Source organism: Cryptotermes secundus, unplaced genomic scaffold (genome assembly GCF_002891405.2).
Source record: "Cryptotermes secundus unplaced genomic scaffold, Csec_1.0 scaffold374, whole genome shotgun sequence".
Classification (NCBI taxonomy): Eukaryota; Metazoa; Arthropoda; class Insecta; order Blattodea; family Kalotermitidae; genus Cryptotermes; species Cryptotermes secundus.
In genome coordinates this window covers 61,157-84,712 of record NW_019741302.1, presented here as the reverse complement: position 1 = coordinate 84,712, position 23,556 = coordinate 61,157, and the positions used below count along the sequence as shown (strand labels likewise).

General features: G+C 41.2%; 1 protein-coding gene across 1 annotated transcript; it reads left to right on the top strand.

Moving 5' to 3' along the window:
• The first annotated feature begins 711 nt into the window (after positions 1-711).
• Positions 712-18,676, top strand: LOC111872714 (transient receptor potential channel pyrexia). Its single transcript, XM_023866864.2, has 3 exons — positions 712-876; positions 8,872-8,991; positions 14,837-18,676. The coding sequence occupies exons 2-3, from the start codon at positions 8,971-8,973 to the stop codon at positions 17,636-17,638; spliced, it is 2,823 nt and encodes a 940-aa protein (XP_023722632.1). The 5' UTR covers positions 712-876; positions 8,872-8,970; the 3' UTR covers positions 17,639-18,676.
• Positions 18,677-23,556: the final 4,880 nt, after the last annotated feature.

The following is a 23,556-nucleotide window of genomic DNA, read 5'->3' as shown; positions in this document are numbered from 1 at the left end:
ACATAGACCCTAGTGAATACTGAGCGGCGAGGACTGGAAGCCATGATAGCAGAAGTCGAGGCCCGGGCCGAGCGCGGGAGCGGCGAAGCCACCGAAGTTCGACGGAACTACATCTTGGGCCGTGTTCCACCGCCAGTTCGAGACCGTAACAGAGGATAACTAGTGGATGCACCTGGAGAAGTCAACATACGTGTACTTGCTCACCGACGTGCCACACGGAGTCCCGAAAGGAGTGACCTATGAGGAAACCTTTGAGGATGGGTCGACTTACAACACTCCGTTCATGTAAAGACGGAAAGGACGTCGACAAAGGGTATAAAAGGAAAACATATTCATCGTTCTGTATCGTCTCTAAATCTAAACTGCTTGAAAGAATCCAATGTAAACCCACGCTTGTTATACATTACTTCATTCGGATCAGAAAAATTATTCCTAAATAAAAAGTTCTGGGAAGAATTAATCGCCTATTTTACTTTCACCACACATTAAGTATTTGATACGACAGGGACCGCACAAAAACACCGCGTCCACCAGTTAAATTTTTGTATATGCAGTAGTTTCCGCAATAGTGTTTACCAAGCCGTTGCCTAGCAACGTTAGGGGGTGACATACAAATATACCGACTGCAAGGTTTTCTCATAATCCTCCTTTTCATTTCTTTTTTTTTTTTTCAGAATAAGGAAAGTAGGCTAAAAAGAGGGAGGGTGGAAATTTCATCTCCATCTGTTGGCAGGACTGATTGAATAGTACTGCTTAGTGCTATCCGGTGCTATCGACAGATGAAATGCTGATAGTGCTTCTCTGAACAGGAAGGTGGGAAGATAGGAGACGGTCATCAGCAGAATTTGTATAAGAACAGAAAGTTTACAAAACCAGGTAAGATCATTTATCACTTCTGTTACCATCTTCATGTGGTTCAGGCGAGACTGTGCGGGGGTTTTTGCCCTATTTCTTGTGGTTGTATGTGATTTGGGTTTACAGGGTGTTTCCCTCATAACTGTAGTTAGATAAAGGAGTGTGGAACAAATTTGGAGAGATCGCATGGCCGGAACGTCCTACTAATTCTTGGACAAACTACTAAACCGTCAGTTTATATGCCCTGTTGAAAGTCATATGGATTATTTCCTGACGTTAGTGGATAGATTCCTTGGCATGTGTCCAACTTTACTATCCACAATGATTTGCAAATCCAATTTGTCATAGAAGAAATACATAGATTGTCAACACTCTGTCATCAAAGCATACTTGGACACTATAACAGACTAGTTGTAGAAATTAGCAGCCCACCAAATGTAAGAAGGTTGAGGAGACAGTTACCGTCTGACCTACCACGGCCCGCAGATGAAGATTAAAAGCACCACCATTCCTCTACAGGGCCGGTCAGAGTATCATCAGCGGATGACTTCTCTACTCAAGGCACCTACTTAGAACAAATTTACTTATTATTCCATATTATGGAGAGTAGATTGTAAATGGCCTATTATGTAAATAGTAAAAAAGTGGCCAGATTATATGGCGTCGAGTGAATGGAGCGGTCGTAACCTAATCGAGGTTACATTTCGACATTTTCTGGAGGGACTGAAGGAGACCATGCAAAGCCGTAGTCACCATAGCCAACTTAACGGCCTACACTGGAACTAACATCTCCCAAATACAAATCAAGAGGCGGTGGTACTACAATAACCCTCACTATTGGCTCAATGAGTTTTCGAAGAACGACACTAGATCTCCCAAGCACTGTTTTAGCGTAATGTAGAGGAACTGAAGGTTCAGTACACTTAAAGTAAGGACGACAAGTAATGCCATTATATCGTCTATACAAAACTAAATGTTTAATTTTCTAACTTTTTAACGCCCACATTTTATGGCAGTCTATTCCAGAAACGAGTCGTTTATCAAATGTGAGATACAGTTAATCTGTAATCTGTGTAAATAAGGAAACTGTTTGAGGCGCCAAGATATACCAGATGCACAGACACACACGTAAGCCTTCTTTAAGAGTATGTTTCCTCCACGCGGCCGATCACAGTTGCCATGCGGTCTCAAGCATGAACTGTCTTCGCTCGTTTGAACGCTGGGTTCATGGGTTCGAACCCCACTCGAGGTATGGAGGTCTGTGTACGCTTATTCCGTGTTTGTGTTCTGTGTGTAAGCAGCGGCCTTCCAACGATCTCATCCCCCGTCCAAGGGTCCTGCCGACTGTGTATAGGATTAAGAAACTTAAAAAGCGGCCGAAATTCAACAAAGGGCTGTAGAGCCATAGGTAACCTCCATGAGAGCAGTAGCTCCTGGTTCTGTATAATAAAACAGTTGTATCGTTTTTAGGCCTTTTGATATCGAGTTCTATCATTTTAAATAAACTGCCTCAGTTTTAGTTTCATATCGCAGAGTCCTGACAGCCTCTTTGGGTCTAGTGGCCAGAGTTCCTGCCTACAGATCCAGAGGTCCCGGTTCGATTCCCTGCGCTGCCAGATTTTCTGAGAAGTAGTGGGTCTGGTATGGGGTCAATTCAGCTTCAGTAGGATAATTGAGGAGCTATTTCAAGGACATAGCGACTGCGGTCTAGAAAACCGAAATTAACGGCCATGGGGATCCGTTGCCCTGACCACGCGACACACTATCCGCAAAGAGTTGGCACTAACTTCGCCGACAAACAGCGGTCTCTCGGTCGGTATAGTTCTCTTGCTGACTACAGGCCACGAAGTTTCTTTTTGTTTGTGGCAGAGTCCATCTTGAGAGTCAAGAGAATTTCCTACGTTTATTGAAGCCGAATAACCAATACATCGTTTACAGATCTCGGCACTGAGCTGTAATCTCAGCCATATGTATCCAGTCCGCGTCCATATTTCTTTTTAGATCCTTCTTAATATTGTTCTCCATCAATAACCGTTTCTCCCAAATGACTTTTTCACTTCCAGTTTTCCGACTTTAATTGTGTAAGGACGGCTTATCTTTTTGATGCGTGTTACATGCTCAGTGTATATCATCATCCGTTTTATCATTGGATCTTTACTTTTTCTTTTTAGATAGAAGAGCAGTATGAAATGTGCTGGTTCTTAACACACATTAAACATTCTCGTAATAAAATTTTGTCGACATTTAAGTCGACGGGGAAATATTTTGGTAACACCACATAACATAATTTCAACTAATATATGTATTTTTCTAATCATCGCGTGTTTATGCTCTCGGAGGATCTAGCTATTGGGTCATAGGCTTCGGTCAATGCATTGGATCATTGTTTCATGCCTGTTACACTCTGCACCAAGTGCAGTTCAGTGCCTTTAACTGCTGGTATAGCTTTCTGTTTGGGATAGAGTTAGGACGTCCGTGTAACCTATCGGCTATTATATCTACGATATAAATAATGCACCATTGTACAGGGTTACTACAAATGATTAATTCCATTTCAAAACACATTTTCCAAAATATTACACATACAAATATGATTGATATATGAAAGGAACTGTAAACTCACCAAGTCTGCATCGTGATACACCAGTTGGCAGCATAAATGCAGTGCCTCACAAAATGGCGACGAAGCTGGAAAAGAGTTTCTGTGTGTTGGAATATGCGAGAAGTTCATCTGTTATTGCAGTGCAGAGCAGAGCACAGAAAATAATCACTATGTAAATAGAGCATTTGTAATTTGGTGAGTTTACGGTTCTTTTCATGTATCAATCATATTTGTATATGCAATACTTTGGAAAATATAGTGTTTTGAAATGGAATGAATCGTTTGTAGTATTCCTGTACTTTGAATGACCGCCCCTGTGGTTTAGTGATAAGAGTACCTGGTTACAGAGCCAGAGGTCCGGGTTAGATTCCCGGCGCTATCAGATTTTCTGAGAAGTATTGGGTCTGAAACGGGGTCCATTCGGCTTCGTGAGGATAATTGAGGAGCTATTTAAAGAAATAGAGGCTCCGGTCTAGAAAACCGAAATTAATGGTCATGGGGATTCGTTGCGCTGACTTTGCGACACCCACTATCCGCTAAAGTTGGCACTAACTTCTCCAACAAGCGACGGTCACTCGGTTGGTATAGTTCACTTGCGGACTAAAACCACGGAGATTTTTTATACTTTGAGTATAGCCTGACGTCTCATGTCACATGCAGGCTGTGACTGGTGAAGTACACATAAATGATATGTTGCTTTCTTACATTCAATTCATTTTACCCCATCCTCTCAACACCGATTAATTGCACAAGGATATCCCTACATTAGCCACTTAACGCTTCCTTTCGCTGTGCTTGTAAGCGCCCGGAAATCGATGTCTGCAGTTCTAGAAATGAAATAGTAGCAGCAACGGAATACGAAGACCAACTTAACGGGTAGCAGTAATGACGTTAGAAAGACTGTAAACTACATTCTTCATCTACAAGTAGAGAAGTGTTGATATCACGCGTATAAAAATAAAAATTAATGTTGTTATTTATATTTTATCGGCAGGTGTGAAAAAGGACACATGAGCTTTATTTTGCCCTCCGTGCCCGAAAGTGAAAATGGCGTGTGGACTGCAACAGAGATCAACGCACGTAAAAACGACGTGTTTCTAGCCGTGCTGCGTTCTCAAGGTCCCCGCCGTCAAACGCATCGTGCCCCGTTTCGATTATATTACATTATCGAATTAATGTGACAACGAACAGACCTGTGCGTCCAACACTGCCCAAAGTTTTTAAATCTTTTGGCTGTTTGGACCATTTTGTTTTAAGTGGAGAACTTTATAGTCGATGAAGTACTTATCAGCATAGGACAGAGCAAGAAAAACATTCCTGCGCACCTCATTAGTTGTATACGAAATATATATAATTATGCATTCCATAATCTCTCACAAATTAAAGTATGTAGCCTCTACTGTCTTCATCTTTTCCGTGTTCGTTGTAGAAGCATACATAAAGAAACTTCATTTACTAAAAGCATCTCTGTGTGGAGTGTTTTCAGCATTGTGGCAGGAATGAACCCCGCGCATGCGTGACAAACAAGGTGGAATTAAAATTCAATGTGAGACACAAGCTTCTGCTCGTTCTGAGAATCTTAATTTACTGGTAAGAACGTGAATATCAAATAGCAAAACACAGAAGCTCCAAAATCTCTACCAAAGAGATTGATCTAGAAGTACATAGAAAGAAAACTACATGTTCGTTTCTCGTCATTGTAATGCCGAAGGAAACCATAACACAAAGCTAACCTAATGATCCTTAGAAAATATGGCAAAGATCATTCATTGCATCCCTCAAAAACGTAGGAACAGATTCAATGTGCGTAACGCTTACTGCCATTCAGTTAATAACCTTTTGTGTCTCCGTCTGCCGTCTAAAGAACGTAAAACTAATGAGATATGCAACGTTGTAATGTTGCCTCTTGCTTGATATGTGTAAGAAACCGTGTCTCCTAACTTGACATATGAAAATACTGAGCGTGTTTGAGGGCAGGGTACTGAAGGAAAATATTGTTTACATCCAAGCGGGAGGAAATAGACCTAACAGGAGTCTGAAGAAAACTACATAAAGAGGAGATCCATAACTTGAACTTCCCGCCAGATATTATGGGAATGATAAAATCAAGAGGTTGAGATGAGCAGTATGTGTACTCATAGCACGCTTGAGAAACTGGCACAAAATTTTGGAAAGAAGTCCTAACTGAAGAATGCAACTAGGTAGACCAAGGCGTACGTACAGTAACATTTAAATTGAGCTAAGAGATGGACTGGAAGGGTGTCGAGTGGGTTTATCTGACTCAGGATAGAGACCAATGGCGCGCTCTAGTGAACACAGTAATGAATTTTTGTATTCAATAAAGCGCTGGAAATTTCATGGCTAGCTGAGCGACTATTAGCTTCTAAAGAAAGTCTCTGTTCCATGGTGATATTTGAGTTCATTCATGACTCCAATATTTGCTATGCCCGATTTATTTTTAAACACAATTATATATTCTGTCTGCATTAAGGTTCATTGTGCTGGGTAAATGCATACAAAGAGGAAATTTAGTATTTGAGGTTCTCATAGAGGAATTATGAGAATTATGTCTTCTAGGATATATGAACCCATGCAGTCCAGTGAAAGCCAGCTGAGATTTCGGAGGAATTTATCGCCTCCATATTCATGGTTGAATAATAAGCTAAGAAGGAAACCTCGTGGCTGCTTGCTACATGCCGCTTTCTGGTTTCTTTCGCTCTTCGATGCTATAGATGGAGGCGTCGTCGTCCTCCGAAACGTCTGTTTACTTCACCGATCTGTATGGTGGTATGTCTTGGAAGACAAAACTTGTCAAAAGAGAAATTTAATAATAAATATTTAAATGAAAGTTTTTTGATATCTGCAATTTAGTTTCAGTGTTCAACGGAATTAAGTTCCTGGGATAAATTCAGTTATTTTCCCACATATTTAGGTTATTTTTTTGCAGGATTGTATCGTCCAAAAACGTGGACTCATTGATATATTCGATAGAGTTTGTCACAAAGTGAGTTATTGCTTTTGTACAGACCTGAAAGGAATCAGGCAAGTGAAGTGAATGAAATTCAGCAGGATTCGTTCAGTTATATTTTTAGTGCGCGTAAATCTGGTCACCTTAGGTGGCTGTTCTTATGAGGAATTCATGTGTGCTAGGAAGGTCAAATGTATCTTCAATGGCATTTCAGCTTCTTACGAAGTAATACAAGCATTCAAAGGCTGCACTACGGTAGATTTGTCGCTTCGCTTAGTGGGGAGTGGAGTCCAGCTGGGTCCATTCGGAACGGCGGCCACTGATTGGCCCATTGTACCTCACCAGGGTGATTATGACGATGGAGAATTAGGTGGAATGAAGATTGGCAAGGGAAACCGAAGTACTCAGAGAAAACCCTCCCCAGAGCCACTTTGTCCACCACAAATCCCACTTGATCAGACCCGGGATCGAACCCTGGCCGCCGCCGTGGGAAATCAGCGACTAATCGCTTGAGCTATGGCGCGGCCTTTTGCACTACGGTAGATAGTTGGAAATTTATTTTATAATGTGACGTTGCCCCTCAGGGTATAGTCAAACTGCCTTACGTAAACTACCTTATTAAATTTTGTCAAGATGAATTGAAGTCACTGCAGAAACATTTTTGATAGAAGAGCAAACAGTTTAAGCAATAAGTAGCAGCGTATATCCAAAAAATAGCAAAGAATACAGCACACTTTAGAAGCACGCACACAGCAAATTCTCGTTTAACATTATCCCAGTTAACGTAATTTCGTTCTTACGTTGATTCTCTTTTCATAACGAGACTCAATACAACGGTGTGTAATCTCGTTATTACGCCGTTATTCTTCCCAAATTTAAGAAAATAATCGAAGAAGAGGGTTACTCGCCCAGACAAGTCTTTAATGTTGACAAGACCGAGCTGGCATATATCACTCCCTCGTTTCATCTTTGGCCATCGATGATACAATATATTACAGCAAATGATAACTAAGCATTATTGTGTTTCTAATAGTTTGTATTTACTGCAATCGCCCAGCATGACCAGCTGTTATTATAAGTAATATTAATTAGAGTGATTACCGTGTGTTTGCAAATGTTAGGAATCCAGAAGAGGGAGGATCCCATTTTTGCACCCTTATGGACAACTTAGGCCAGTCCTTGCTGGGAAGGCGAAAGCATTTGTAGTCTTGCTTAGAATTTCGTGAAGTTGCAGGGCCTCGGGTTGTCTTTGAGAACCTGAGATTTGACAAGTTCGTGCAGTCATTAATTCTGGAGTGGGAGTTTCTTGGACCGAGGCTTTCGGGATTATCCATCAAGGGCCTGTCTGTCGTGCTGTTGAACGCTTGAGGTTACGATTTCCCTTAAAAAGGTAGCTGACTGGAAATGTAAAAACATTGAGACCTGCTTGTTTTCGAAAAGAGCTAAAGGAGGATCTCGAAGGAGACAACTTGTGACCGAAGCTGGAGATCCTGAGGTGCCTACCGGCTCAGAACGAGTCACTTCTACACGGAGTCCTCTCCCAGTCTTTCCAAGTGGTAGGACGCAGAATCTGAGCCTATTCGGAATCACTAAGTTAACAACCACTTAACTATTCGGAAAAGTGGGACACATTACTTATTAGTGATCGGTGTGAACCGCGACAATTTATTTAGTTAATGTGACTTAATGGAAGTACATCACATTATTAAAGTGGATTCCTGTAAACATAAATGTAACTATCAGTGCCAGGATACGTACATATGTTACGCAATAAAATATCTGTCTGAGGTATGTCGGCGTGATCATGGTGTGCGGTGTGCAACCAGGTTTTTTCTGTCCTGTTAAGACCTAGAGACCAGATCTCCGGTTCTACCGATACCAGCCAAAGCTAGTCACCATTCTGCCTGATCTTACCCGAAGAACTGTACAAATTCGTGGCGACCAGACCGGTGTCTACTGGTGCCCATCCATCCTTATTTTTCCCCAGCCTATCACTACGACAGTGGCGAGGGAAGTGCAAGGAAAAAGAGGTAAGGACGGCACCCCAGGCTAATGAAATCATCGGCATCGTCGTCCTAGGAAGGTCGTAGTTGATTCAAACGCCTACGGACTGCAGCGGCGGCGAAAATAGTCCGAAGTAGAGCGACTTTATCAATTCACAGAACATACACATATTTACAGTCGCGTTTATATTGCTATGCCTGTAACAAGAGTGAAGGAAGACTGAGTAACGTAATCTCATTTTTTTAAGTTTGTTATGGCTTAACGTCGTTTCACATAAGGTCGTGGTTTACGAGAATGCATCCTCGACGTTGAACGAGGACTTATTTTGCTGTTCATACGTAAAGAAAATGCATTGACAAATTGACCCATACGTCGAATTTTGCCGTAGAAGCAAACCCTTTCATGTTTCTTCTGTTGATTCTGATTACGTAATTCGTTGCAGTTTCAGAGAAGGCGGTGTCTTGCGAGAGACGTGCCTGCATTGCGCATTGATACGCTTCTGTACTAGGTGAGCCAATGTGCGGAGGAGTGGGGGAACAGGATGGAAACTGTGATAACAATGGTAAGCTCCACAGAAAAGGGAATTGTTTGGTACCGATTATGGTGCTTTTACTCTTAAATGTGATAAGTTATTCTTTCCCTCAGATGACCAGCCTTCAGCCAAGAACCTTGAATATCACCAAATAGAGCATCTGTTGTAAGTAAAGGTATCCCTGTAACAGGCCGTGGAGGCCCATAGGGTTGTGAGATGTTGAGGTTCCCACATTTTCTAGACAATCGGCCCATAGATGGCGGCAAGGTTGTCAGCCTTAAGCCCCGGCCGCCCTTTACCCCGAAGAATATTTCAAGAATATTCCTGGTACTCATTTCTGGTAGAGGCTGAGTCGATCCCAGGGCCATAGCGCGGCTGGAAGGGAGCATCTGCTGTAAGAAAGTAAAAGCAAAAATTATATTATTAGCTTCTTTATTTGCTTTCTTCTTATAAATAACCCGTTACACGCAAGCGGGTGTGGCCAAGGAAGTTTAAATATGAATACCTGTATCTTTTAAGGAAGGTTCTCAGGGTACAATTTCTATGATTTTTTAACTACGTTCATGTTCAGAATTTTTTATTAAATGATTTTTTCCATGTGAATTCACATTTCTCAAAACAAAGTTTTTTGTGTGTGTGTTCTGAAGCACTCGAGCGAAATATCCATTTCTGTAGAAAGCACACCTTATGCCTGTGACTGGTCTGCTTTTACCGGTTCTCACGGTCTCTTCGCTTGCAGATTTCTTATATTTTTTCTTCTACCCTGAAGATGGAGGCGATACGTTCCTCCGAAACGTGGGTTAACACCACATATACACGGTGCCAAATCCCAGAAGACTGCTTTCTTCATAGTCACCGCCGTGAAAGCCTCAGATCTTACAAATTTCTAATATACTGGACAGAATATCGCCCCCTCGTTAAATAAAATATTACCTTTTAATATCCAGGGCACAACAGCTGGAAAGGCATCTGTACATATTCATTTTCCATATTTATGCTTCTTCAGGGAGCATAATCTCTTCAGTTCGTTGAATTTTATTCTCAGAACTTTGCACAGAAGGATGTGTGAATCTCACGAGTCATTTTCGGGCAATTCCACAGGGGTGCGTCCATCAGACTAACGGCTAGGCGTCCAAGAGAACCAACGGTTACCTCTTAATGGAAGAGCAGCATAGGAGTTCAATGCTCCTTAAAGCCTGACGTCAGTAATACCATATAAAGAAATATTATGCGCCATCTATGTGGAGCTACCCGTCATGAAATCGTTTCTAGATCGGAAATTGTGATGGAACCCGGGATCGTTTTATAATACGGTTTTAATTCTGATGCAAATGGCTAGGTGCCAGGAGCTCCGGTAGGATATATACAGCCAACTCTTCTGCTGCACTGGCTCTAGACTAGACCTTGCTTCAGTAAAATGAATTGTATAATATCACAATTAAATGTAAGTTAGCTCATGGATACTCGTGCGCAGATGATCATAGATTGAATCTCAGCGCAACCAGATTCGATTTCATACTTGCAGTTGTAATGCTATAGATCAAGGGTCTCCAAACTACGGCCCGCGATGTGATTTTATCCGGCCCGCGAAAGAATTGTGCAGAAATGCGCCAATTGAACTAATTTTCCAGTGAGTACTGGTAAATGTGATTCTGAGCTTATTGACCTGACATATTATACTGCAGTTCGATGGCTTAGCTGTGGAAAGGTTCTTTCGCGTTTCTTTCAGCTCAGGAATGAAATTGATATATTTCTTGCCGAGATCAGATACCGAGGGGCTTTGGAAATTAGCATTTTTTGCTGATATAGTGAACCATATGAACCATTTGAATTAAAGTTGCAGGGTGAAAATAACTTAGTCTGTGATTTATTTGCACTTATCAAGGCATTCAGAGCAAAGTTGATACTTCTGGAAAGGCAAGTGAAAAATTGTAACGTTGTTCATATGCTATACTGTGCAGAGTTGCATAAAAAGGGTGAAGCAGAATTTCCTTCCTCGTTTGCATATTTAGTCATTTCAGATTTGAAAGAACAATTTCGGAAGCGATTTGCTGATTTGGATTCCAGTGCTCAGGAAATTAGATTGTTTCAAAATCCGTTTGACTGTGATGCTGCAGATGTCCCAAGTCAAATTCAAATGGATATTATTGAACTTCAGGAAAATTATCATATTAAAGACAAACACAATGAAGGAAATTTGATGGAATTTTATAAATTTCTGAACTCAGCAATTTCCAAATTTAAAGAAATTTGCTTCTCCATTTTTGGGACGACATTTCTGTGTGAACAAACTTTTTCCCAGATGAAGTACATCAAGTCGAAATACAGGGCAAATTTATCCGATGAACATTTAAAGTCGTTACTTGTGATTAGCGTTTCAAAATTTGAACCTCAATTTAATCAGATTTTAAGAACGCAAAAAGAGTTCCATCATTCACATTAATTGTTTTATTATAATTTGTGATGAAAATATGAGCATTTGCTTTACTGTCTGTTGTCATTAATATACGATAATTTATTCTCACGTACTTTGTATTTAGTTTATGAAATTCTGTGCTTTCAATAAAACTCATATACCTAGGGTTATTAATTTCTCATTTTATCCGGCCCGTTGAATGTTCTGAATTACCTAATGTGGCCCGCGGTTCGAAAAGTTTGGAGACCCCTGGTCTAGATAATGTGGGACCATCAATGTCTCACAACCCTATGGGCCTTAACGGCCTGGTACAGGGATACCTTTACTTTTTACTTTATATGGCCAAAATATAACGAGTGAAGGAATTGTAACAAAATGGTGTGGAATGTTCAAAGATGGTCGGGCGATCAAATGTTCACGATGAAGAGCGAAGTGGTCGGCCGGTCAGCTGTAGTGAAAGAATTGTAACAAAATGGTGTGGAATGTTCAAAGATGGTCGGGCGATCAAATGTTCACGATGAAGAGCGAAGTGGTCGGCCGGTCAGCTGTAGTGAGTGATGTTCTTGTTCAAAATGATGATCAAAGGAATTGTGAAAAATGGCGCTTCACAATTTCAGAATCTTCATGCGTTTCACGCACTGTTCTCTGCAAGATTATCACAGCTAGGCTAGGCTAGGGTGTTGAGAATATTTGGACCGAAGAGAGATGAAGTGACAGGAGGTTGGAGAAAACTGCAATAATGAAGAGCTTCATAACTTGTACTCTTCTCCAAGTATAATTAGAATGATCAAGTCAAGGAGGATGAGGTGGGCAGGTCAAGTGGCACGAATGGGGGAGACGAGGAATGCGTATAGGATATTGGTGGGAAAGGCAGAAGGAAAGAGACCACAGGGAAGACCAAGGAGTAGGTGGGTGGACAATATTAGAATGGATCTTAGAGAGAAAGGATGGGATGGTATGGATTGGATAGATCTGGCTCAGGATAGGGACTAGTGGAGAGCTCTTGTGAACATGGTAATGAACCTTCGGGAAATTCTTGAGTAGCTGCAGAATTGGCGGCTCCTCCAGAAGGGCTCAGCTCCATGCGTAAGTAAGTAAGTAAGTAAGGCTAGGCTAGGCTAGGCTCTCTCTCTCTCTCTCTCTCTCTCACGCACGCACACACAAAATGGAATTAGTTTAACCGTCACACAACAAATGTACTCGCTTTTAATATTTCCAATAGACAATATTCCTGCTGCGTGTTTCGGTCGTACAAGACCATCGTCAAGCAGTTAACACAGGAGTACGTTTAGTTATTGAACTGCCCGATATGGATTCATACCAGTGCAACATGTCGTATTATAGAATAACAGAATTTTTTGCTTCAAGTTGGTTTTACGATTACAATAGAAAATAAGATAAAAGATAAAATATAAAAAATGAAATATATACCATGTATCAATATATATGAGGCGATATAATTATTGAATATATTACAGAAATATTAAAAATCTTAAAAATACTCAAACATGTACTTCTTTTGGCTTGTTTTGGACTTCACCCATCGTCTGGTATATAAAAGACAGAAAAAACACGACGTTTCGGAGACTGGATCTGTCTCCGTCTTCAGGTGGATAGGGAAGGATAAACCTACTCAGTTGGGCCCCTTAGAAAGAGCTAGTCTCAATCACTGCGTCCAGTGATTGAGACTAGCTCTTTCTTTGTCTATTATATACCAGACGATGGGTGAAGTCCAAAATAAGCCAAAAGAAGTACAGTATACACCATCGTCAGAATCCTTTCAAGTCTATACTTAAACATATTTTTAAAATATTTAAAGCCATTAAGTATGGGAGGTTACGAATATGTGCTTATGGTGGAATTCATGCAAAAGGGGACCACGATAACAACATAAGTGTATTGCGAAATATGACAATTCCCTACGGCCAGTTAGAACAAAAGGCGTGGAATGTTAAAGTCAGGTGTAGTGCTTCTCCATGACAATTCGCTTCAGCATACAGCTGCTCGTACTCTAGCACTGCTGGAGCATTTCAACTGGGAATTGTTTGACCACGCTCCTTACAGCCCTGATCTCGCACCGAGCGATTATCACCCGTTTACTTGTACCTACTTGAAGAACTGGTTAGAATCATAGCGCTTCAACAATAATGAGTTGATGGGAGGTGTCAAAACGTGGCTGAGTCACAAGTGGCAGACTTTTTGACACACGCATGCAAAACTTATTGCCTGATACAAGTGCCTCAGTTCCAGCGGTGACTACGTTGGGAAGCAGCTTAAGCATGTTTGTATTTTTTGCACGTAATAATATCTTTTCCTCGTTGCTTGTTCTGTTTACAACTCACCGGAAGCTGATCTCCGAATATATCTCTTATATTTACGCCACATTGCCCTGCTAAGTTTCGCACTCCTAGCCCCACTGATTGGTTCCTTCATTGTCATCAGATGAATAGTTAGAATAGTTAGCTCTTACATATGTCTTACTCATACAGGCGCTACAGAACACTGCTTCAACAAATTGGCATATATTTCGAAGCTCAATTACCAGGCATCATTTTATCATCCAGTGACAATTTGGGTTAGTATAGTTCCCAATTCAATTGTTCGTGAGTTCGCGTAATTTGATTACTTAACACTTTCGAGGTTTTGGGTGACCTCCAATTTCACCGTCTTCACACCGCGTTTCTTTGAAATCGTGGCATACTGAAAGGCGTGACACAGGGCGACAGCACCTTATAAGGCTTTCCTTAAAAAAGGGGAAGTAGGAGAAAACATTATAAATCCTTCAATATAATGACAACCCGTCATCTCAAGACGAGTAGAGCTAAGCCTCGAAATGCTATGCGTATCATAAAAAAGTAAGTAAAGTAAACGCATTCCTCAGGCCGTTAGGGCCCATAGGGTTGTGAGACGTTGAGGGTCCCACATTATCTAGGAAATCGGCTCAAAGATGGCGGTAAGGTTGTCAGCCTTATGTGCCGGCCTCGCTTTACTACCCCGGAAAATTATTTAATTAATCCATGGTATTCATTTCTGTTGGAGGCTGAGCCGACCCCAGGGCCATAGTGCGGCTGGAAGGATTAGGTAAATTGAAGAAAATGCAATGACCTCATCGGGACTTGAACCCGCGACCTTTCGTCTTGTAGCATAGTGCCTCAACCAACTACGCTACCGCGTGCGTATCATAGATAGCAAATAAAACAGAATGTCCAAATTTATATTAGCGCAATGAATACGAACCACGAAACTTTGGCTCGCTAACACCTTTCGTCAGAGGCCTAAAACGTTAGGAGTTTAATGAGATTTTCATCACGCCTTCAATCACTGTCTTAGATGAAGCAATTTAAATCGGGACGGAAAAATATATGAACTTCAATTTGGTCTTCATAATCTAGAAATATATAGGAATCTATTTATAATCATAAAGAACCAATGCCAATCATATTTTGTGTACTTTTACAGGATCGGCTTTTGGCAAGAGAACGGGCAGAAAATGACGAAAGACAGCAGCCCCTACTGCGCGGCAGAATCGACAGAAATGAATATGAATGTCTCAGGCGCATATTTTATCACGGCACGGGAACACAAGTCCGAGATTTTTTACGACAGAATGACATTGATTTTCAGACTTTAACTCCTCTTCACCTAGCTGCAGAAATTGGTAACGTTCACGCCGTAACTGCACTTCTTGATGACAACAGAACGATTTTTAATCAAAGTGAATCAAATTATAATAGAACGGCTTTGCACATGGCCGCCAAGGAAGGAAATGCCGAAGTACTCAAATTACTACTGGAGGATGTAAGGGCACAAGAAATTGATATAAATGCCGTGGATAAACAAGGAAGGACAGCTTTCCATCTAGCAGCAGAAATGGGGGTTTCAGAAGACTCTACAGAAGAGAGGTACCTGAGATGCCTGGCGCTTCTGATGGACAGACCTGATTTGCAAGTCAACAGGCCTGATTCATTCGGAAGATCTGCAATAAGTCGGGCATTGAGGAGATCCCGCGTAAGGAGGATCCACCTTATCTTACAACATCAGGGTGCACATAAACTAAATGTTGACTATAGTTTGGCAGATGAGGGCCGGACAGTCCGTGAGAGTATTCTGGAAAGCTTACCGGAATTCAAAGAGTTGTTGCCGGAACCCTTAATGGAGGACTTAATGTCGCCAAATCCGAGATTGCAGCTTCTAGCAGCTCTGCAATATGGTTTTTTGGAACACTTCACACACATTCTGCAGACAAACACGGACTTGGTTGATAATCATTTCGAAGAGCCGTACCACAGCACATGCCTGGAACTGGCTTGTTTGATAAAGGAAAGGGAGCAGTTCGCAAAAATTATTCTTGGGTTCATGTCTAACCCAAATATCAAAAATCGTGTTTCCAAAATACCTCTACTACATACTGCAAGCGAGAGACTAAATTTTCCCGCATTGAATGTCCTGTTGAGTACCAAAGGGATCAATATGAATATACGAGGGAAGAAGGGTACAGTCCTGCACTGGTTGGCAGTAAATAAGTTCGGAGAGGCTGAATGTTGTCCACTCATGGACAAATGTTTTTCTTTGTTGATGCAGCGTAGGAAACATAAAATAGACATAGATGCTACGGACTGCAAGGGAGACACGGCACTGCATGTCGCGGTTCGGTGGGGCAATATAAATTTAGCCCTAAACCTACTTGCTTCCGGTGCATCTGTCGATATCTGGAATAAAAACAAACACACACCACTGCACGTTGCTGCTCTCACTGGAAACAAAGATGCAGTAATAACCTTAAGAAAGTATGGTGCGAACATCGATGCTCAAGATGGACGCGGTACCCCATTGTACGCCGCTGCTCATATGGGAAAGAAAGATATGGTACTTTTTCTTTTGAATCAAGGTGCCAATTTTATGTACGAAATTAACGGCGAGGCTTCTTTGCAATATATCGATCCACAGATATTGAGGAAATTTTTTGATGACTGTATACAAAGCAGTGGGAACAATCCAAGGTGTGAGAACTACCTACTGAAATTCAAGTACAGCTTCATTCCTTCAGTGAAGGACAAGTGCATCATATCCTATGCTGATACCGAGATGCACACCATATTGAAGATGGCCGAAATGGCTGAAATGAGAAGCTTACTAAAGCACCCGCTCATTTCCAGTGTCATATTCGTTAAGTGGTGCCATGCACGTAGAGTAGTTTTCTTCGACATATTCCTCTATTCTCTGTTTCTTGTAAGTCTAACGCTTCATGTCATCTGCATACAAAATTCACCAAAGGAGATGGAAAAACCATCTTTAAATACGTCGGTCGATTTAGACAGCACTGCAGATGCATATCTGACTGCCTCCTCGGATGGAAGAACAAGAGTCCCCATAAGCTTATGGATATTTTTCTTCTTAATAATCGCCAGGGAAGGTGTTCAATTCATGTTAGACAAGGCTGAATATTTGCGCAATCCAGGAAATTTGTTTGATGCATTAAGTATTTTGTCTACATTTATGTACTTAGTTGTGCCTCATTTCGAGATGAATCACCACGCAGCGTCCATTGCTGTCCTCTTGGCTTGGATGGAATTTCTTTTCCTGATTGGTCGTCTGCCGAGTGTGTCTGTGAAGCTCGAAATGTTGAAGAAAGTTTCTTGGAGATTTCTTACATTTGGATTATGCTACCTTCCCTTAATTTTAGCCTTTGCTTTGAGTTTCAATGTCCTGTTTCGCCGGAAACATGCAATAGATCAGGACGCGTATACCAAGGAGGGAATTTATGCTGAAGTCATAAGTAGTTTCCTATTTGTCTTGCAAACTTTCATAATGTCCACCGGCGAATTCGAAGCAAACGAACTTCCTTTCTACAACACACCTGTGACAAGTCACTTGATTTTTCTCCTCTTCTTGCTCCTGATTACGCTGACTTTGTTAAATCTGCTAAACGGTTTGGCAGTGCGTGACACCCAAGCCATCATCGAGAATGCTGAAAATCTCAGCCTACGCGCTAGAACAAAACTAATTCTCCAGACTGAAACTGTAGCCTTACGCTATCAGAAGAACAATTACTTGAGAAATAGATTGCGAAGTTTCTGCTTCTTTTTCGGAGACTTGCCTTCGAAATGTTTATATGTTTATCCGAATAAGAATTTTGAATTTTGCTATTTACCGGACAGTGAGAAAAGGGGAAATATGGATCCATCAATAGTCAGCAGATCTACGTTAATTGCTACAGAACGCTTCTCAAATTTCGGTCCACGTAGACTGTCTTTACCGTGAAATGTTCAGTAGGAAGGAAAGCATAAGGGCGGTTTTCAAAGTTGACTGCAGGAGTTTCCATGTTTCCAGAATAGCAGTTTTGCCATGCGAAGTCAGATATATCTCTTAATTACAAAAAAATAATAATAATAATAATAATAATAATAATAATAATAATAATAATAATAATATGTAAATCTAGACAAATTTAACATCAGAACTCTCTTGATACATACGTGTTAATGAAACAGTGTGGTAAAATAATTCACCACCAGAATTAAATGTTTCCTTGTTACTCACGAGCTTTCTCTCTTAGCAGCAATAGCTTAATCTGATCTGGATTTGCTTGGTATTTGACAGGAACTACTACAGTCAGCTTGTGTCTTCTCCACGTTAGACATTTCCCGCTACCGTGTAAATACCAGAACCATGAGAAAACCCTTCCTTTGCGCATATGTGCATACGTATTTTGAGGTTTCCTCAGCGGTGACAATTCAGGTTGTGGTCTTCTGTGTTGGGACATCATGTGGCATTGTAGATGGTTCCCAGCGCTTCGGAGGACTGTGTTCCCCCCATCTTCCACTCTGAAGGCAGGAGTAGTAGATTCCGTCGAAAAGTTGGTAATTTTCTGCGGCATTACACAAGGTCATATTTATCCTCATACAAAAGATAATTGTGAGCCGTTCCTGGAAAGTTGACAGTTTTATTATAACTTCAAGTAAGACAGGATCAAGTTGGGCCAATAGAAATCAAAATCAAGTTGTTTCAGCATTCTCTGATGTAGGCAACCGATCTTAAATTCCATGGAAATGCGGTCAGCGTTTTCCGATGAGTCACATGCAGACAGCCATACGGGTGAACATCACCTCACATGGATACTATGCGTGGAAACAAATGAGCGTGACTATCTTACACGTGGTACAAAGAATACAGACTACTACTTCGAAGGAACTGCTAATTTCGTTTCATCTTGGTCCGGAGATGCTATATCGATTGGGTCCAACTGAGTAGATTTTACCTGAAGACGGAGAGAGAATCCTATCTCCGAAACTCTGTGTTTTGAAAAATAAACAGAACGGTGCTTGTAGATAAAGACAGGACGATGGATAATGTCCAAAAACATAATATTTGTACTACTGTACTATCGTCACAAGCTTTCAGATCTTATTTCGTTTCTTTTGCATAAAAATCCGAAAATAATACATCCTTTATTATCTTATTTTGTCTGGAGAACTACCCCCCGTTCTGTATTTTCCATTATGTCGCTAAGAGAAAGATTTCTGCACGCACATCTGAATGTCAGTTTACTTTCTTAAGTTTTCTTTTTTTATTGCTAGTGGGGTGGGGCTAAGTCCCTTATACTGCGGCCACTTCTGGCCTATTGTACCAGCCACAGATGATAGGTGAGGGTGATTGTGGAGCAATTGGTGGAATGAAGATTGGCAGGGGAAACCGAAGTACTCTGACAGAACCTGCCACAGCGCCACTTTGTCCACCACAAATCCCACTTGACCAGACCCGGGATCGAACCCGGGCCGCCGCCGTGGGAAGTCAGCGACTAACCGCTTGAGCTATGGCGCGGTCCTACTTTCTTCATTTACCCTTGCTTCATAACTTCAGCGTTTACCTTGGCAAGCATTGCGTTCATAAGTAACAGCAGCAGCAGTGTAGTTGCTCTTTTTCAGTGTGTTGCAGTTCTGAGAGTCTTGTTTGGCTCTATTCTGGATGTTCACCGTCACACTGATTATATTAACCCTGCTCATTTACATTATCTCTTCCTTACCGAATAATGATAATTTTGTATAGAACAATATCCTAGCTGATTATTAGCTTGAACAAAACTCCATTTTAACAACCGATTCATCCAAAATTCAAAGGAAATTTGGATCCTTGTGTTCGAGAAGATGTTATACTGGGATTTATGAGAATATATGTAGACATATTAGTTCGTCTAAACCTTTCAACAGTTGTTCCAGGCCTGTAAATAAAAATAAGCAGCTACTCATGTATCCTTGATACGGCCTGTTTACATTTATTTGCAAAGTTTTTCAGGGTCTATTTTACCTTCTTTAATATTGATCACGCCGTAAAAATTATTACCTCAGTCACACATGCTTATGAGGCTAATGCAGTTTTCAGATTTAGTATTAACATCATCTATACATTTTTAACAGGCATTATTATTTGTATTAATAAAACATCAGTAATGTTTACATCGTTATACTTACAATTTATTTTGCCTTCCATCTAGTTTTCTCCGTTCCTGCTGTCAACAGCTTTAATTAATTGAGTTAATATTAATTTTACCATAATTATTAATGTCATTAACATCAATTTGCTGCTTAATGCCACACCGTCAGTATCAAGGCTATACAGCGTCGATGATATTGTCATCTCTTTATGGCTACGTGTCTAATCATAACGAATTTTGGATTGGATTTATTGACACCTTCTTTACAATAGCTCATAATAACCATCAATTACAATAATTCATATTAAGTGACTGCCTAAGACTCGCTCCATTCTGACTGACTATGACTATCTTCTCCTCATAGGCTGACTTTCCACTGGCAACTGACTAGCAGTGACTGACTTTGTTCAGAGATACGTTATGACTGACTCACTTCTCACAGCAACGAGCTGGTTTCCAAGAATCTACATCATTTCATTTTCATACCCTAGGAGACGTTCGTTTAACACCAAGCGATGGTTTGTTTCCAAGAAGGGTATCTCTGCGGAAACGTGTTTGTCGACTTGTTTCCCAGAAATGGATCTAAATGTCACATGTAGATGATTATCGAATATGGAGCCGTTGATGGAATGAGAATGGAGAGGGAAAGCCGAGATAATCGAAGGAAACCTACCTAGTTTCCCTTTGTCTGCTAGTAGTCTCACATGATATGACCTGGGATTGAACTCGAGCTGTGGCGGTGGAGAACCGACGAATAACCGCCTGAGTTATGGCATACCATTCTATTATTATTATTGTTGTTGTTATTTGTGGTTCGCATGCTTTTAAAGCCCTTAACCGTCTTGGACCATCTAAATCAATTGGATATGATGGCATCCATGGCTTTGTTATTAAGTGTTGTACTGGCATTTGTACCTATTCTTAAACATATTTTAATCTGCTCGTATCTCAGCTGTATTTTACTGCATTACGGAAGCAATCGGCATTTGTTCCTTTTAAAATTAAAATACGCAACAGCGCCTTTGTTAGCTATTACGGACCAATATCTCTCCTTAATAATATATCCAAATTACTTCAAGGACTTACAAAGCATGGTGTTAAAAGTGAGGTAATAAAGTAATGCTATTTGTGTGCTTTCATTCATTAAACACTATGCTATGAAGACTAACGTGAGAGTGGAACTCTTGTCATTCTTTAACCTGGTCAGCCGCCGCTTTACCGCCGGGAAAACAGTCCACGGTATCCATTATAAGGTGCCAGGTGCGCTCAGAGTCGCACGGGTGTGATTTTGTCGGATTTCCTGGAGCCTGGTGGGCCTGGTGAGACTGTCAGTTCTGAACGCTACAAGGCGACGCTGACTTAGCTGAAAGCCCGCATTTCCAAAGTCAGGCCAGAGAAGCAGACAACCTTTCGCTTGCAACACGATAACGCTAGACTCCCATACCAGTTTGGCGACCACCGCGCACATTGCAAAGTTTGGCTGGACTGTCCTACCACATCCACCTTAGAGCCCCGATTTAGCACCTTCAGACTTCCATATCTTTGGGCCTATGAAAGACGGACTACGTGGGCAACATTTTCCAGACAACGATGCTGTCACTGCAGCTGTAAGAAAGTGGCTAGCCTCTGCTTGCGCAGACTTTTATGGGCGCGGAATACAGGCTCTTGTTCATCGATGGCAAAAGTGCATAACGAATGGTGGTGATTATGTGGAAAAATAAGTGTAAGTAGCTGAAATCTTACTCCATTTAACTGCATTATTATGCATTCTGTATCTGTTGTAGTTTTCTTTAAAAAAAAATAGGAGGCATTATATACGGAACGCTCCTCGTACATTGAGGATGAAATAAAATTATCGATGATGCCAAGAATTAAAAACTGCAGATAAAGATATGTGAAACGCACTGGAGTAACTGTATTTTGTCACTCGGTGCAATTTTTCCTTCGTAGATCCTATGCAAGATGAGCCCATGCAATTAGTAGCTTCGGAATGGATTCATATCGCTTGCCCATTGGCTGAGCAGGTGTTATAGCCGTAGGTGGAAAGTGTGTTAAGAAAGAAAAAAAAAAGCAAGGAAATGACATGTAATGGAAACGTACGAATCGAAATAGAACCACTCATTTCAACCAGAAAGAATGACTAGATGCAAACAAGAAGAAGACATATATACTCTGATAGACTCAATAGTCTAGCTCATTACACGCTTTTGTGACAATAAGACACATAATTACAGTGTTCTACCAACCGCTGGCACCCAAAGCAAAAATTTGTAGTCCCAAGAAGATATAACATAAAAATCAACCGATTAAATGGTTAAAGTGCGTATATAAGAAAACTTTTTTGAAACCACCATTCAAGGCCATCTATCCGATCATGATTCATCGAAGTTTTCTTTGGTCCCTCTTAAGGAGCAGTATTTATGATGTACACTTCATGTCTGAGGAGCAAGGTATGTCGACTGAGAGTTCGTTTATCGGGTTTGCGACGATCCTGGTATTGTAGCATTTAGACCCATTGCTAGGTAATGACTCTGTAAACAACGCCCACTGCTAGGTAACACACTCTTAACATGCAACAACTGAACAGTAACAGAGGAACGGTGTTTCCTATGCAGTCTGCACTTAGAAATTATAAGCAGGACAATTAGTGAGAGCAGCTGAGGTGAGATGAGTGAAGTGTAGTTGGTTGATTAGGCCGCGCCATAGCTCAAGCGGTTAGTCGCTGGCTTCCCACCGCGGCGGCCCGGGTTGGATCCCGGGTCTGGTCAAGTGGGATTTGTAGTGGACAAAATGGCGCTGGGGCAGATTTTCTCTGAGTACTTCGACTTTCCCTGCCAATCTTCATTCCACCAATTGCTCCACAATCACCCTCACCTATCATCTGGGGCTGGTACAATAGGCCATAAGTGGCTGCAGTACAAGGGACTTAGTCCCACCCCACTAGCAATGAAAAAAACAATAATTGGTTGATAACTAAGTAAATTAGTTAGAGGACTGCTGCAGTTCAGTTTTTTTGAGTCATAGCTGTTAAAAACTGGAAGATGAGGCATGGGGATAATTCTTGAACCTAGAGTAAGGGGAACGCCGTTACCAGGTGGGACTGAAATTAAATGGGACACATCAGCTGATGGTCTGTGCATATAATATGAATCTACTGGAAATAACATAGATACCATTAAGAAAAATATATCTTGTCACTAGAATGCACGGCAAAATCGTGACAAAAAGATATCTAACAGATTCTTTAAATATGTGGCAGAGTTCAAATACATGGACATTACAATAACAAAACAAACTTTGATTCAGGAAGAAATTAAGGGTAGATTGAATTCAAGTAATGCTTGTTACCATTCAGCCCAGAACTTTGTGTTTTCTTGTCTACTGCGTAGAAACGTAAAAATTAGAGACTGTCTCAGATTTGAGACTTCCCTTTTTGTCACTTCCTAAGACTTGCAGGGTCATGGTGGAGGTATTCGACCCTTCTTAGGAATTCCAGTCTCTCCTAAAGACACTCGCAGGGACACATGGAAAACATAGCTTGCTCTACTGTTACGTCGTCGTGTCTACAGAGGCGTTGCTGAGATGTGTTTACTGCTGTGCTGCCTAGCAACCATGAACCATAGCAACGAGGGGGCTGCGGCTCGGCACGCCACGGAGAAAACATCCCTTTCCTTACTGTTTCGTAATCGCCGTGTTGACAGATTTCTGTGCCTCAACAAATCTTGCACGGCGTAAATACGCCACAGTA